The following is a 16,729-nucleotide window of genomic DNA, read 5'->3' as shown; positions in this document are numbered from 1 at the left end:
TGATACCTTTCAAATTATAAGATTAATGTAACTTTTTAATGAAATCACAATAAGGACAGAACAAGAAAAAAAAGTATCAATTTCACTTATGAATAGAGATGAAAATATATTGTAAAAACCAATAAATCAGCTGTAGTTATTTTTTAAAAATAAAGACTAAATAATAACTAATACTTATTACAAAAACAAATCAGAAGGGAATTCAAAACAATTCTCAGTAATTTCAAGAACAAGACACGGGTGTCTACCAACCATATTTCTGTTCAGTGCTGTAATGGAGGACCTAGCCATTTCAGTAAGAGAAAACAGAAATGAGAGTTGTATGCCTCGGACAGAAAAGACTGCACTGTCTGTATTTGAAGGCAATAGAATTGTCTACACGGAGAAGGCAATGGCAAGCCACTCCAGTACTATTGCCTAGAAAATCCCATGGATGGAGGAGCCTGGTAGGCTGCAGTCCATGGGGTCGCTAAGGGTCGGACACGACTGAGCAACTTCACTTTCACTTTTCACTTTCACACATTGGAGAAGGAAATGGCAACCCACTCCAGTGTTCTTGCCTGGAGAATCCCAGGGACGGGGGAGCCTGGTGGGCTTCCGTCTATGGGGTCACACAGAGTCGGATACGACTGAAGTGACTTAGCAGCAGCAGCAGCAGAATTGTCTACAAAGAAAATCTGAGAGAACCAACAGACTGTTTGAATTGAAGAAGCTTCAGCAAAGTTACAAAAGGAAAACATCAATAGTGTTCCTGTTAACAAAATGTTGTTTAAAACAGCAGTGAAAACTAATACCTGGGAGAGATCTTCATGGAGAAAATTATAAAACTGAAGAGGTTTGATGACATTTATAGATAGGAAGACCCAGTGCTACTTCTCTCCAAATATGTCCATAAATCCAGTGTGTTTTGAATCAAATCCAAACAGGCTCTTTAAAGGAACTTGAATAGTTGATCTTAAAGTTTATGGAAAAGCAAATGCCAAGAGTAACTAGGAAAATTTAGAAGAAGGTGGGAACAGTTGCCCTGTCAGGCAGATATTAAGACCTATAAAGGTCTAATAATTAAAACAGAGAGTAAGTATCAGTACAGGTATAAAGAAGAAAAAAGAACTAGACAGCGTGAAAAGACAAGCCACAAAACTAGAAGGTATTCACCACCTCCAGAACCAAGAAAGATTACTATCCTGAATATTCCTTTGACAAAAACACTGCCACATGGAAAACTGGAAAGATGGTATGAACAAGTAACTTACAGATATAGGAACCTGCATAGCTAATGAGCTTAGAAAGGATGCTAAACATCTGTAGTAGCTAAAGAAACTTAAATGATGAGATAATCACTTCACATAACAAATTGGCAAAATTTAAATATCCTAACAAAAAATATATAGACAGAATTGTGGGGAACAGATAGCTAGTAGTGCACACACCACTAGTTAAAGATTATAAATTGAAACAGCCACTTTGCAGAGCAATTTTATAATAAAGAGCAAAGTGAAAACTTTTCCAAGAAGTGGGCCCTCGAGAATCACACACAAGACTCATTGATTGTAACCTATGTGTTTGTGAGTGAAAATGTGGGACTAACCAAATATTCGTAAGTAGGAGAGTGGGTGGGTGGGTGGTAACCTATCGTAAATTTTTATCCCATTGAGTTCTATAAATCACCGAAAATGGGTGACTTAGAACAGGGTTCAGCACCTCGCTCACTGCATGTTTCTGTAAATGAGCATTTCTGACTCCCAGCTACACTTACTTCTTAACATGGTGTCTGCTGCTGCTGCCCAGCAATAACAGAGAGAAGTAGTCGTGGTGAAGACGGTACAACCACAAAGCCTAAGATAATTTACAGACTGACGCTTAACAGAAATTTGCCAACCCCTGAACTAGAGCTCCATGTATTAAGCTGTACATGTCAGAAATAATGTATGAAACTTAGCTTTTTGCAGAGTAATGCACGTAGTATAGTTTGAAAACATGCAAAATACCTTCATATATTATTAATTGATGCATTGTATAGATAATAGTATAAGCTTTAGAATCATCAACACCAAATGCATGGCAGTGCTTGCCATAGTGAAAGGAGCGTCTAGACGGGCGTCAGCAGTTTCAATGATATTCTGTTTCTTTAACAAACGTGAACCAAGTAAGAATGTTAAGATTTGATATGTAACTGGATCATGAGACGTGAATGTTGTATTACTTAACTGTGCCTTTTTGAACTTTAAGAAATACTCCATAATTTGAAAATTAGTCATTTTGATCTAATGTGTTAATGACAAATTAGTTAAGAATTTGATCAAAGAAAATGCTCTTAATATTTTGTTTTCTAGCAAAGGTTTTTTTAAAGTATTTTGTATTAAAGTAACAGAAATGGAAGATTTCATATTTAAGTTTAATTTTACAAGGGTTATTGTTTTGCGTTTTAATTTTTTATTATCAAAATTTTCAAATGTGCAGAAAAGGATATTTTTTATGTGTACAGTTTATTGACAGAAAGGCACATAAGGATAGCTAAGGGTAGCCTGAGCCTTTTTAGGTTTAGGATAATAATCAGGAAGGCTGAGGCCTGAGCCTAAGAGGTACAGTAAAAACTAAGGACAATAAACGGCCTTTTATTCACAAAACAAAGACAACAAAAAAATATTTGACCCATTGCATCATGTAAATGTGTACTGTTAAAAATAACTGAAGAAAAGTAGAACCAGAAAATGTATATTGTGGAAGAAAGAATACAATTGAGTGTTTCAGTTTTACCTCTTACTAACTGCTATGTGACCTTGCAGGGGTCATTTTAACTTGTTGAGGCCTTGTTTTCTTAAGGATCGTGTGAAGCAGTTAGTTTAAATGATCAAACTAGTCTTTCCCATCTGATTCAATGTCTTGTTGACTCCTGTTTTCAATCTGTTGTTTTTATTAAAAAAAAAGTTATCATCCAACATAAAAAGTAAATGTGGAAATTATCATCCAACATAAAAAGTAAATGTGGAAAAGATGATTTTTTAAAGCTCGAGGTAGGTGAAAAGTTCATAAACAGTGCCTGTTTCTTCCAGCCAGGAGTCCCAGACCGAACTCCTCAAGGACTTGCCGCTGTCTTTGTTCGTCCTGTTTCTTTCTTCTCATGTGTACGTGCTCCAACTTTAGGTTTGCTCCTGTGGTTCACGGTTGCTGCTTTTTCCAGGAAGTCTTCCTGGAGTAGTTTAGGCAAACAGGTGAATGGTGGAGCCTCTCCGTGAATTAGCCAACACTGGAGAAAAGCAGACTTTGTTGGGGAAATTGGTGTGTTTTATTTTGAAGGGAAAATCTGATCAATTGTCAGTGGGACATTCAGATGAGGTGTGAAGTAGCTTCTTGAGGACACAGATCTGGAGCTGAGTGAGATGAAAGTATAGATCTGGCATATAGTTTGTTTAACAGCTTATGTGTGGTAATTCAAAAAGAGAGTGTAGACTAGAAGGAGAAAAATGCATCAAACCAAATCCTGAAGAAAATCAGCACTTGAGGGAGAAGGAAGAAAGGAGAGGAGAGGAAGAAGATTGAGAATTGGAGGAAAACTAGAAAGATGCGACTTCATGGAAGCCGAGCATATCAGGCAGGATGAGGACTGTGAAGAGTGTTCACTGGATGTAACAAGTAAGTCATTGGTGATCTTGATGGAAACACTTCCCGTGGGTTGGTGGCGCAGTGCCCCACGGGTTGTGGCAGGCAGGCTGAGGACTGGATGGAAGCACTGAATGTGGCCAGTTCTTTCAAGAAGCTTTGCTCTTCGGGGAGGATAAGGTGAGGTGCGGGATCTTTTTGAGAGAAGTTATTAAATGTTCAGTGGGAAAGAAAAAAGGGTTGAAGACAAGCACCAGGGTAGGTAGTGATGGGACATCCAGACAGAAGGATCGGCTCCAGCGGTGATGTTGTGCCTGAGGAATGAGGCAGACGAGGATGGGGGTGCAGTGGAAACATCCAGTTTAGTGAGTTTTTCCTCCTCGTTGAAGGTAGAGGTGGTTACCCACTGAGAGCGAGAGGGCTGGGTAGCAAGCAGTGTTCTGCTAAGTGCTGGGGTTGAGATAGTCGCTGTGGAGAAGGCTTGGAGGGTGAAGATGCTAATTAGAGGTCAGGGAGACTTCTAAACTGGAGACAGCATAGTGGTGGTTCCATCTGCATGGCTGTGAGATTTCTCTTTTCTTTGAAGCGGGTCTACCTGCAGCCTCGATGGGGAGCCTCAGTGTTAGGATAGAGAAGGTGACCAACAGTTGGTTTGATCCAAGTTGCCCTTTTGCCTGGTAGATGTGACAGAAGTACGGGACAAGGGTGTGAAAGAAGTTGGCAAAAAGGTGATTGAAAAGAGCTAGACCATGTGGTCTAGGGCAGGGGTCCCTTGACCACAGGTCACAAGCCACATGGCCCACTTCCTGCTTGTTTTTTAACATCTTACATGTTTCCATTAAGTCCCTGCATACTGTCCATCACATGCCTCTTGGCTCACAGAGCCTAAAGTATTTACTCTCTGGCGCTTTAAGGAAATGTTTCCTGACCCTTTGTCTAGACTAAAACAGGGGTAGAGTAAAAACAGGATGAGACTTAAGAGATATGCAGAAAGTAAGGGTTCGAGGAACAGAAGTTCTCAGTTATTAAGTACATTGGGCAGTTGAGTGGCAGACCAGGAGGGATAGGAGCTCGTGAGTAAAGATTTCAGAGCTGGGGCGTCTGACTGACGGCCAGGCCCGGCTGGGGCCGTGGTAGTGGGGGACCAAGGAGAAGGGGTGGTGACGGTCAATGGAGTTGAGGTCAGGGAACTGAGAGCCCAGGTGGAGAAACAGTCATCCAGGACTGGAGGAAGGGAAGGCTGGGAGCATGCCATTCAGCTTACTGGTTAGGAATGGTTAATAAGATGACAGAATCAGAAAAGACATGGGGTTTGTTTGAACAAGAGCCAGCCCTGGAGGAGAAGTGGCTGGTGAGCAATATGGCTAATGACTGTTGGCCACCGCGTGACAGGTCTCCCAGGATGGCTGTTCTCTTGCTCCGTCCATCCCCTGCTGGCTGTGCCTGCTTCAGTTGCTCACACGACTGACCTTCTGCACACCTGCCCCAGGCCCCAGCTAGTGACTGTTCTCGTCTTTAGGTCAGAATGGCTTCTCCAGGAGAGGGTGTAGCCCAGCTGCTGGGTTAGTAGATGGAAGCATCGCCCAAGGAACTTGGGACCTGGAGCTGGTTCCATGGGCTGTCAGGAGTCTCACTGGTTATTCCTGTAGAAGTTGGCAACCTCCCATTGTTGCTTTAGGTCTCGGGGGCAGAACAGCATGGGCAGGTGTGTAGGAGGTCCATCGTGAGCAGGGTGACGGTGAGGCAGGCACTGCGGCGGAGGACGGACAGAGAGCAGCAGCTTGCCCTCAGCCTCTAGGGACTGGTCAGACGCTGCCTCCATCACTGAGGTCATCCTACAGGGCGACCACTAGGTGGCAGTGTTGTTGAAGAGCTTTCTCAAATGACCTTCAAGTCCTTTCTCATTGAGATCCTGTGATAATACAGGTGTGATGATTTTCTCTAAAATACAACAGTCCGTTTTATTCAGGGGTGATTCTTCACTTCTGAATCTTCTCATTTTCTTGTCATTGAGCACCCACCCTGCTGCAGGCACTTTTAGGACTACACAGTGCTGCATCTCTTGGCACTGTTTATCCACGGGGACCCTCTTTTGGCCACTTTTTCTTTATATGTCATTCTTTCTTGCCTTTACTTTTTTATATGTCTCCCTTTGTTCTGACCTCAGGACCACAGATAGAGCATTGTTAATGACCAACATAAATCTCATGGCATAACTGATTAAGAATTCTAAATGAAGCCTTTGCTACACTCTCCTGGGGCTTGTGTGGTAATGGCTCACGTACATATTTTTTCTCTGCATATTTTTTGAGTTGAAATCTTCCATTTCTGTAGGCACATCCCCTGTACCATTAGGCAGAGTTTGAATTTCATGTGCTGTTCTGTGTTGTTCTTCTTTTTTGAGTAGCTGATGGATTTACAGCTGAGTGACAGTAACTTCCGTCGGCACATCCTGCTGCAGTATCTCATTTTATTTCAGTATCTCAAGGGGCAGGTCAAATTCAAAAGGTGAGTCAACATAGGTAGTAAATGGCTTATAAATGGCAGCAAAGAGAAAGATTGCTTGTTGATGTATTTTATGTACTGGGCTCATTTGTAAGGCTCACATCCCTGAAAACTAGATAATCAAGGGCTTTTGTAAGATACAAGACACTAAGGAATTCGTTGTAGAGAAAAGGCTCAGTGTCTTTCCTGGTGAGCACCAGGCATCCCGGCGTTCAGTTGTCGTGGGTGGAGCTGTTCCTCACCTCGCTCACAACTTCTGCCAACCTCATTTGCTGACTCAGCCAGTAATGGTTTTTCTCCAGGTGTGGGACTGTCTAGGACATTACAACTGAAAAAAATTAAATCTTTTGAGGCACGGAGGAGTTCTGGTTCCTTTGGCTTTTCAGAAAACCTGCTCAAGACCTGTGCTGTCAGTCTCATGCCTCCTCCTGTAGTGCAGCCCCATGCTTCTTGTCCCATGCATCCCTGAGGCAGAGCTCCCCGTAACTGGATGGAAGTGTGTAGGGCAGTGTTGTGTCAGTTGTGTAAAGAACGTGGCTTTCTTCCTGCTGGTTTTGAATCCCACTTTCCTCACTCACTAGCTGCACTTCAGCTTTCAGACTTGTAATTTTAAGGTAACACACAGGAAGCACTCAAAGGTCTTATCCTCGTCTGTTTTGGAGGTGTGGTATGGCATAGTAGAAACGAGGGGCAGACCTGGGTTTGAATTTAAGCTTCAGACCTAAGCTTTGAGCCCCTGTAGTCTGTTTAACACGGAGAAGGCAATGGCAACCCACTCCAGTACTCTTGCCTGGAAAATCCCATGGACGGAGGAGCCTGGCAGGCTGCAGTCCATGGGGTCGCGAAGAATCGGACTCGACTGAGTTACTTCACTTTCATTTTTCACTTTCACGCATTGGAAAGGAAATGGCAACCCACTCCAGTGTTCTTGCCTGGAGAATCCCAGGGACGGGAGTGCCTGGTTGTCTGCCGTCTATGGGGTCGCACAGAGGCAGACATGACTGAAGTGACTTAGCAATAGCAGCAGCAGCAGTCTGTTTAACATATGCACATTGCCTCCTTTTGAAAATTTAATGAATAATGTATGTGAAGTTCTTAGATCCTGGCATTATCAGTATTCACTGGACGGCTACAAACCACAGAGAACCGAGTACACAGTGAGAGCTGATAATAGCAGCTGCTAACAGTTTGGGTCCGTCTGCAGCCTTCTCTAGGGTTTGGGGATTTCATTTATTAGGTTTAGAATGTGTTTTAAAGGAACACAGTATAAGTTATTTGACTGCATCTTGGAGAGGAGTATGTTAATATTTTCTGAGGCTTTTATGCCATATTGAACTTATTCTAGAAAACAGTCATTGCTCTGTTCATAGTTAATCAAATTGATTCTTTGAATGTTTTATTCCAATACCGTTATATACTTTAATGGCTTCAATTCCAACCATCTTTCTAAAGAATAAAATACAAGAACTTTCTCTTACATTGTGATCTCAATTTGGTAATTTTTGACACTGTTTACAGTACAGTTCACTTCTCTGTTACATGCTTTGTGTTTCAGACAGTAGATAAACCTTCAAGTTGAATAAACATTCTTGTAACTCAAGCATGCTTTTATTGCTTTGTTTCCCAGTTCAAACTATGTTTTAACTGATGAGCAATCACTCTGGATTGAAGATACTACAAAATCAGTTTATCAAGTAAGTTCATCACGCAACAAACCCATGATTGAACAAAATGAAAATTTAGAATTTTCTTTGTTTCAGCCCCAAATAGGAAAATAAGGATAAAGTTAAGCTCAGGTACAAGACCACAAACACTTCTTGGTTCTCTGCCTACAACCACTCCTATGATGCAGAAAGTTGTTGAAAGCTTAGTATATTCTTTCTAATCACAGCTACTATCTGAAAACCCCCCTGATGGAGAAAGATTTTCAAAGATGGTAGAGGTATGTGTTTTATATTTACATAGTCTTTTTAGCACCCAGTAAACTCTCAGAAGGCTTCATTATGGAAATGTAATTTATTTTCCCCAGCATATATTAAACACTGAAGAAAACTGGAACTCATGGAAAAATGAAGGCTGCCCAAGTTTTGTGAAAGAAAGGTAAATGTATACTCATCTGAAGCAGTATGAGAAAGGCATTTCGGAATATAGCTTGACACGTTTATTTTACATGACATACAGATATGTGTAAATGTATTCATGTAGCAGTATAAACTGTACTCTATAAAAATACAACTGCTTTGATTTACTTCTGTTATTATTGAGGGGAAAATGCTTGCTGTGTACCCACATCTTGTAGTTTTGTCCCCTCGTGTGACATTTTTGTCTTCTCTCTGATAAGTGTGATAATCTGAAGCGTCCATGTACTTTAGAAAGAAAACAGTAGCTAAATTTTCTTATACGTTTAACACCGTTCCATCTCTGCCATCCATCTGAAATCCCAGTGTGTTTTCACAGAGCATCAGACACCAAGCCCACAAGAGCAGTACGGAAAAGAACAGCGCCAGAGGACTTCCTGGGGAAAGGGCCCAGCAAAAAAATTCTGATGGGAAAGTAGGTAAACCTGTCTCCACAGCGGGGGATGTTATCATAGAAGCTTTTATATCGTGAAAATATTTCTGTAAGAACTCTCCAGGCTTTGTGTTTTTCCAAGTTTCTTGTGTTTGGTATGTACATAGATGACTAAAGCAAACTACACCTGATTAGTCTGTAGGGTTCATACAAAACAGAACTTCTGTTTTGTCTCCGGCTTCCAAGATCCACGGCTATAGGTTCTGCCATATTTTCCACGCCAGACAATCCACGTGCTGTTAGATTGATGCATCTTGTTTCTGGTTGTCTCAGGGTACTATAATCCTTTCATTTCTTCTACCTACCAGTTAACTACTCTTTGCTTTATATTGCATTTGATTATTTTAGAAAGAAGTTAATGGTTGTTATTACTTAATAAAACATACGCTCATATAGAAAATTTGCTAAATACCAAAATGTAATGATCAAAACTCATCACTACCCCAAAACTCACTATTTACTCCAACTATTTTTATAGGTTTAATGTATAAGAGAATGGTGTCCATAAACAACATATTTATTTTTGTGTGTTTTGTAGTGATGAGTTAACAAGGCTTTGGAATCTCTGTCCTGACAACATGGAAGCCTGTAAATCAGAGACAAGGCAAGTTTACATATGAAGTGTTGCTTTTCTCAAATGTTAACTAGCATAGAATTTTTTGTCAGCTGTAAGCGGGGCTCAAAAGAAATTTTAAAATTTATTGTTGACTTCAGCTCAGCAGAATATAGCTTTCCATAAAACACCTAGAGGTGCTGATAAAATAACTGTAGAAATCACAAGAAAGAAGGATTCACAAAAGAAGGGAGAATGAAAAATCAGAGCAAGAACTGCAGCTCAGTTACTTATAGCTGGGGAGCAGTGCAGGTTGAGTTCTGCTTTGGGAACCAAAGAATGCGGGTTTTACAGCAACAGAGGACAGAAAGTAAGGCTTCAGGACTGCAGATTAATCACTGAGTGCCCCTGGGTAAAGCTGGGCCCTCAACACTCTGTAAAAAGGCAGGGCAGAAGGAAGAGGGACTCGCTCACTGGCACAGGAAGCAAGGAGCTTATCCACTCCCACCTGAGATGTGGGCAAAAAGAAAAAGGTCTTCCCTGAGGAATTATAACCATATCTGCTGTTATGTGGCCTCAGAGTTTAAACTTACACTACCAGCAGCAGTGTGAAGGAACAACCTACTCTTAGGCTGATGGCAGAAAGCTTTTTCTAGGGGGAGGGGGGAAATCACATCTTCTACCTAATTCACTCAGGGATTCTACAGATAAGTCTAAAGATAAGCTCACCATCCAAACCTAAAACGATTTACCATGACTAAGAATCAACAGGTAGAATAAGCAACTAAAAGGAACATGACAGTCTCAAAAAGGACCAGGAAAATTTGAAAAAACAAGTAAATCTTCTAGCAACAAGAAATTATAGCCATTTTGTACAACAGAGAATATAGCTAATGTTTTGTAATAACTGTAAATGGGAAATAACCTTTAAAAATTGTATAAAGATGTGATGTCTTTTTTAAAAAAGAAAACACAGTCACTTGTCATTTCAATATGACAAAATTTAAGTCTCTTTGAAGAGACCCATCTTTTAGTCAAATATGTCATCTGATCAAATTATTGGGTCTTACTTGCTTGAGTGTATCAAATTTTATTTCTAAATACAAATTCAAGATGCAGTTAAAAACCAATCATGCTACCATGGTAACAGTCTAAACTAAGCTCAGTGTTAAACCATGTTGTCTGGTTATCATTTCAGTTTGGTTCTGGTTTTTAATTATCCACGGATGTGGATGTGAAAACCTCCTGCTTGCTGGTCAAATTTAAATGCTCTTAAACCCCTGGCTGCCCTGTGTGATGGCAGCACTGTCATACGTGACAGTGTGCAGTGCTGTGTGTGTTCCCTTCCAGACTAGACTGTATATATTGCCCTCCTCTGTCCCCTTTGAGAAGTTTAGTTTTGCATCACCTCCTTAAAAACCTGAGTTCCTAAGTAATCTAACTGTAAATCAGTGTGGTTAATATTAGAATCTTTATTGCCTCCATTTTATGAGTATTAAGCACACACATGATCTTCACTAGTTATTTTAACACCTAGGGAATACATGCCAACTTTGGAGGAATTCTTTGAAGAAGCCATTGAACAGGCAGACCCTGAAAACATGGTTGAAACTGAATACAAGTAAGTAATGTTTCTCATGAGCTGATTTCCTCTATCTTAAGCACTGCATATATACCAGAACACTAAAGACCACTGGTACAAGTAGTACCTTTCTCTTAGATGAGGTTATCTGCAAACTTCATGTTACTCCATGTCCATGTCCTGATTTCAACGACCATTCCCATTTTGACAAACAAGCAACTTAGAATTATGCTTTGTGTCAGAAGTGGAAAGATCCCCTTAGAACCCATCTGTCACCTCTTCTCTCTGTTCCCCTTCAGTTCACGGTATGTCCAATGGCCACTGATAATGAGCTACCCTAAGACCTCGTTGGGGCGTCCAGATCCCTTGCAGAAAATTTTAAATGGAACAGATCTGTGCTCTGGATTCTCTGTGGCTCACCTGTTTCTGGAACACGATCTCTAGTCTCGGAGTTTTTCTTGCCATGCTGTACACCACCTCTTACAATCACAGGGAACACTTGGCAGATTCTGTTCTTGGCGTCGGTGTTTATGGTCTAGGCTGTTGGCTTTGTCCTTTTCAGTTTTGGAGTCACTTTTTATTCACCATAGTTGATACTGAGCAAATGAAAGTTCGGATGTTATACAAATTTTTTAGAAAAGCAGATATTACATGACATGATGCAGTCTGTCGGGTCTATAAAGTACTCTGAGACAGGCGGCACTGCCCGTGTGGATAGAAGCTCAGTAACAGTGAGCCTGAGTGTCTTTCTAGGTGCTGAGGCAGATGGCTTCTGGCCCCACACACGGCTTCTGGCCAGTCCTGGATGCGTACTAACTTTCCTTTAAATGTCTGTAAACTTTTTAAAATGTGTTTGCTGCCTATGAACCTGCCCCTTCGGACTGCTGGTTTCTATTTGTAAGTGAGCTGCATGCTGAGAGGTTCTTTAGGGCTATGGTCAAAGTGAGAATGGTGCCTTCAGCTACTGATCTGAGCATAGAGTTTCATCTGGTAGACTAAGTACATTAACTCAAAGGGAATATAAAAATTATCAATAACTATAAATCACAAGATTGATGTCTCTTTTTATAGGGCTGTGAACAACTCAAATTATGGTTGGAGAGCCCTACGACTGTTAGCACGGAGAAGCCCTCACTTCTTCCAGCCAACCAACCAGCAGTTTAAAAGTTTGCCAGAATATCTCGAAAACATGGTAATAAAGCTAGCCAAGGAATTACCAGTAAGTAGGAGTGATGAGTGTTTTATCCTTCCGTTGGTGTTCTCTTTTGTAAAACTGCTGTTGCTGTTTGAGCTAAGAGCTGAATTTCACTTTATTCATGTAGGAAAAATGATCCACAAACCCTGTTGTTTTAGAATGAGGAAATAAAGCCTTTGAGTATACATTTATAGGAAGTATCAATACATAAATTGATGAAGTAACTTTACATGCTGTATAAAGTTATTATACTTTGGTTATTCTTCCTGTTTGCCAATGCATTCTATTTTATCACAGGCAGGGCCCATGGGGTGGGGGGAGGCAACCTGGCCTATCTTCCTACTCTGTTCTCTTTTCTAATACAATATGGTAATAACTATACTGTATGCATAAGTTGTCGTCCAAGCGTGTTGTTAAGCACATGGCTGGTCCCCTGGTCTGCCCTAGGTGGTTGTTACCATGTATGTGCTGGGGACGTGCAAGTCACCTCACCGGGCTTCCTACTGGCTCCCTTCTTCCCAGGCTGGGGTGGAGGGAGTCCTCCCTCCTCCAGGTTAACACTGTCCCACTGCGATCCTTACCTGACGTTCCCATTCAGCATTCTTGGGGGGGAAGTTCTGGGCCCCATAATTGGAATCTCTTATCTAAGATCAAAACTACCCCTTCTCTGATTTTAGAAGTTGGCATCTAAGACATTCCTTTTACTCATTGTAGCCTCCTTCTGAAGAAATAAAAACAGGTGAGGATGAAGATGAGGAAGATAATGATGCTTTACTGAAGGAAAATGAAAGTAAGAATTGAATTTTCTTGGCTATTTTACAAAATTGGAAAAGATTGGGGTTCTTTGTTGAGAGGTACGTTATTTGATCTACTTCTCAACTTCTACTGTTTATCTCAGCTGCTGCTTACAGTGAGGAACCTAAAGCACTGGTGGTGAAAGTGCTGGGAAGGAGAGCGCTTACATTTGAATGCACCTCTTACCTCTTAATTCTCGGGGTTTCGATTGGGGGCCACTGGTTTCAGGGAACCATGATTATAACACAGGCAACAGCTTTAGTTTTAACATCCCTAATGATCATAAGAATTCAACCAGGGGAAATATAAAAAGGAACTGTTTTACTTTTAAAATAAAGCTTACTGAAGTCTCAGTGGCCCCATGTTCCATTATGGACTTTGACTAACACATGCCCTCGTACTTTGTTCATAATTACCTTCCCTGTGTTTTCTAGGTCCTGATGTTCGGCGAGACAAACCTGTAACAGGGGACCAAATAGAGGTATTTGCCAACAAACTGGGTGAACAGTGGAAGGTCCTGGCTCCTTACTTGGAAATGAAAGACTCAGAAATTAGACAGATCGAGTGTGACAGCGAAGACGTGAAGATGAGAGCCAAGCAGCTGCTCGTGGCCTGGCAGGACCAGGAGGGGGTGCACGCGACACCGGAGAACCTGATCAACGCGCTCAACAAGTCTGGGCTAAGTGACCTTGCAGAAAGTCTAACTAACGACAATGAGACAAACAGTTAGCTTCGTTCTTTTATTATTATTATTAAAACTGTGATAAGGTTTTGTTACCAAGCAGCATTTGATAAGAGGTCCACTGGTTTTGGTAAACAATAAACATTTTTATAACAGTTGTACAGCTGGCTGGTGCTCCACGAACAACAGGATGTATGTTGGCTCTTGATGATTGACCTCAGGGTTTAGGGGGAGAAGTTGGGGAAATGGCCGGAATAAAGTGACCTCAAGGTCACACAGTATTTTTGTTAATTATATATGTGTAAGTCAGTTAGCAGTGTTTAGGGGCATGGTGTTTCCTGCATGCCATGAAGTCACAGAACTGAACTTGCTGAGAATCCCACAGTAATACTTCCTGAATCTGCATGACCGCTCTAGTCTCATATATGCTTTAAAGCAGAGGATCAGCAAACAGTGGTCCTTTTGCCACCTCTTTCTACAAGTAAAGCGTTTACGGCACAGCCACACTGATCCTTACTTAAGTCCTGCCTGCCTATGGGCTCCTTTCATGCTACAAAGGTACATGGTTGCAACGAAGACTTAGGGTCTACCAGGCTTAAAACATATGAAAATATCTGGCCCACTGCATAACAATGTGCCAACCCCCAACCTTGAAATGGGGTGAAGTATAAAACCTAATTCTCTTAGCCATACAGAACTTACATCTCAAGTCACTTAAAACAGGGCTACATCCCCCTCAGGGATTGCTGTGAAGTCCCAATGAGATGAAAGCACCCTACACACAGCAGCACAGCACTGTGGAGTGACGGCTGGACCAGACCGTCTACTTCTCCCACTCCCACATAAGCTTACCCTTCAGGGCTCTAAGATTAGGTCATCACTGGTTTAAATGCTGAGGGCGGTCTGAGCGCCTGTCACACTGTAAATGTTCCTGCTGGGGCTTTACCTTGCTGGCCAGTCCAGCAGTGCTCCAGCACAGCTCTGGTATCAAAAGGGCCTCGGGGTGGGGGGCACAGCCTGTAAGGCACGCTCAGGAATCACAACTTTTTTTCCTTATTCTCCTTTTCAAAGATCTTATATGCGAGGCTGAATTCTAAAATAGTCAAACAGTTTAAAAGACACTAGTAGAAGTCCAATTTCTTACAGTTCAAGAAATCTTTGGAATAATGCTTTTTTGGATCAAATAAAATGAAGTCAAGTTTTTCATAATGGCAGTTAAGAGATTACAATTTAAAATGCTAATCCCACAAAGGCTCCTCTACTTCGTTCTAATCCAACCTGACCTAGCAGCTACGGCATCCTCCAAGTCATAAAATCTGAATCCTAATTGCTAAATTTTTGTCCTCAGAGTTGTTCAGAACAAAATAAGACAATGAATAAAAAAGTTCACAGTTCACAAGCATCATACCGATATATAAAAGAGCCACTACAGTTCTCGTGATCTCGTCCTCCCTTTCCCGTTCTGCACTCTCCCCAAGGCAAGAGGAGGACTGACTGCCAGCATTAAAGCTCAGCTGAAGAAGCTATTTACAGGTAAGTTTCCCTGAAATGCTTATTTTATCCTCTAAGTATTCTTAGATTATATTACACTGTTCAAACTTGAGAGGAAAATGGCCATATTTTTGTCATTGCTGTGCTCTGTAGAGCCTTTTAAAACAGCAAATAACTCAGAAAATAAGACAGTTAGCTGATATCCTATCCTTTCATTCACAATAAAACAAAAATGAATTGATTAGAGGGTATTAAAATCTACCATATACTGCAGTATCTCATACTCTTAATATTTCTACTAAAAATCACTGGTATTAAATTCTGAGACATGAAGAAGTTGGGAGTTGACAGAGTAGAAACTCACCCAACTGAGCCAAAGAACAGATCTGATAAACATGGTTGCATTCATGATCCAAAGAACTTTGTTACTTTTACAACTTTGTGTTTCTTTTTAAACAGTATTAGGCTAGCAGGTGAAGAAGATAGTATTTTCAAATAGATGCTTGAGCGCATAATTAACCATCTGCAGAAACTAATAGTATTAAATATATCTGAACTTCAGCCAAGCTCCAACAGACAAAAGACTTGAGGTCAAAAGCTGTTAGTCCCTCTTTTTTCTTTTTTTATTAAATATCCTCATTTTCTAAAAATAAGCAACTGGAGCTTGTCAACATTTTAAGGTTCATTACTACAAAACCATAGCAAAGTTCAACGTACAAACCATAGTACATCAGAGACACAGTAACAAATGTATAATCAAATGTACTATTATTTGATCACAATTTATTTTAAAGTCATGAAAAGCCAGCAACAGTCAGGCTGGACAAATACTTGATTGTACCCATGTTTCCATGGGGGTGGGGACGCAGCACTGAGTTACACAATGAGATCAAACTTACTTCCTTTCCACCTTCCTGGCAACATTTGTGTTAGATAAGGCAAAGGATGGGCAGCTACTGAATCACTGGTGGTTTGAACCATGCAAGAACAACAAATAATAGAGTAATAGGTGTGCAATAAACATCTGATTGCTGAATCTTGGGCTGAAAAAGACAGGGAGAAAAATTATCACAGAATAATGGTTGAAAGGCATTTCAACTCATAATTTTTAAAAATTAATCCAAGCAATAAGCTTTTTAAAAAGTTCTTCCTGCCACCTTTACACAGGGCAGCACAGTCCAAAGGCAATTTTCTCTTTTCTGTAATTTCTTAGGTTGAGAACAGAGTGGTCTGCTTCTGCCCTCTCTTGTTCCACATGAGGGGAAACACATAAAACCACCTACACATCTTCCTCCAAAGCTCTGGGTTACAGAAATGATCAACAAATAACATTTATTTCACACCTAAGCATAAATAGCTAAAATGAAGATTACTGTTCACTTTCCTCTTCCATTATTTCCACTCTGCGAGGCCCGTAGAGTAGAACGTAAGCTATGTGCCAGTCTCCACCACCAGAAAGCCGTAAGATATCCTCTGGTGTCACGATGCTGACCTTATCGTCATCAAACTTGATCCATTCATCTAAAGTGTGAGACAGAAACACAAAATTTATCTCATAGATGATTTTTTCAGAGTTCCATTGCAAGAAAGGTACTAAGCAGTTTTAGGCACAGTAGTATTCCATCTGCCATACCAACAGTTCTCAAAGTGTGGTCCAGGGACTACTCACGTTCAAGATCTTTTTGGGGTTTCCATGAAGATTACAATTATTTTCATAACACTTCTAAAGCATCTGCCTCCCCACCCCCACCATTC

General features: G+C 40.9%; 2 protein-coding genes across 2 annotated transcripts in view; one reads left to right on the top strand and one right to left on the bottom strand.

Moving 5' to 3' along the window:
• The window catches only part of THOC1 (THO complex subunit 1), a 37,580-nt gene extending 23,939 nt beyond the window's left edge, over positions 1-13,641 (top strand). The window contains exons 12-21 of the mRNA XM_055417123.2: positions 6,008-6,108; positions 7,733-7,799; positions 7,997-8,047; positions 8,135-8,205; positions 8,563-8,658; positions 9,215-9,280; positions 10,767-10,850; positions 11,883-12,030; positions 12,721-12,796; positions 13,236-13,641. Of these exons, the coding sequence (XP_055273098.1) occupies positions 6,008-6,108; positions 7,733-7,799; positions 7,997-8,047; positions 8,135-8,205; positions 8,563-8,658; positions 9,215-9,280; positions 10,767-10,850; positions 11,883-12,030; positions 12,721-12,796; positions 13,236-13,531 (1,056 nt within the window). The 3' untranslated portion in view covers positions 13,532-13,641. The remainder of the gene's footprint in view (positions 1-6,007; positions 6,109-7,732; positions 7,800-7,996; positions 8,048-8,134; positions 8,206-8,562; positions 8,659-9,214; positions 9,281-10,766; positions 10,851-11,882; positions 12,031-12,720; positions 12,797-13,235) is intronic.
• Positions 13,642-15,575: 1,934 nt separating this feature from the next.
• The window catches only part of USP14 (ubiquitin specific peptidase 14), a 33,688-nt gene continuing 32,534 nt past the window's right edge, over positions 15,576-16,729 (bottom strand). The window contains exon 16 of the mRNA XM_055417124.2: positions 15,576-16,495. Coding sequence (XP_055273099.1) covers positions 16,344-16,495 — 152 coding nt within the window. The 3' untranslated portion in view covers positions 15,576-16,343. The remainder of the gene's footprint in view (positions 16,496-16,729) is intronic.

This window comes from Moschus berezovskii, chromosome 28 (assembly GCF_049115385.1).
Source record: "Moschus berezovskii isolate FMDL1 chromosome 28, NW_MosBer_1.0, whole genome shotgun sequence".
Lineage (NCBI taxonomy): Eukaryota > Metazoa > Chordata > Mammalia > Artiodactyla > Moschidae > Moschus > Moschus berezovskii.
Note: the sequence above shows the minus strand (reverse complement) of the source record. Positions and strands in the feature narration are given on the sequence as shown.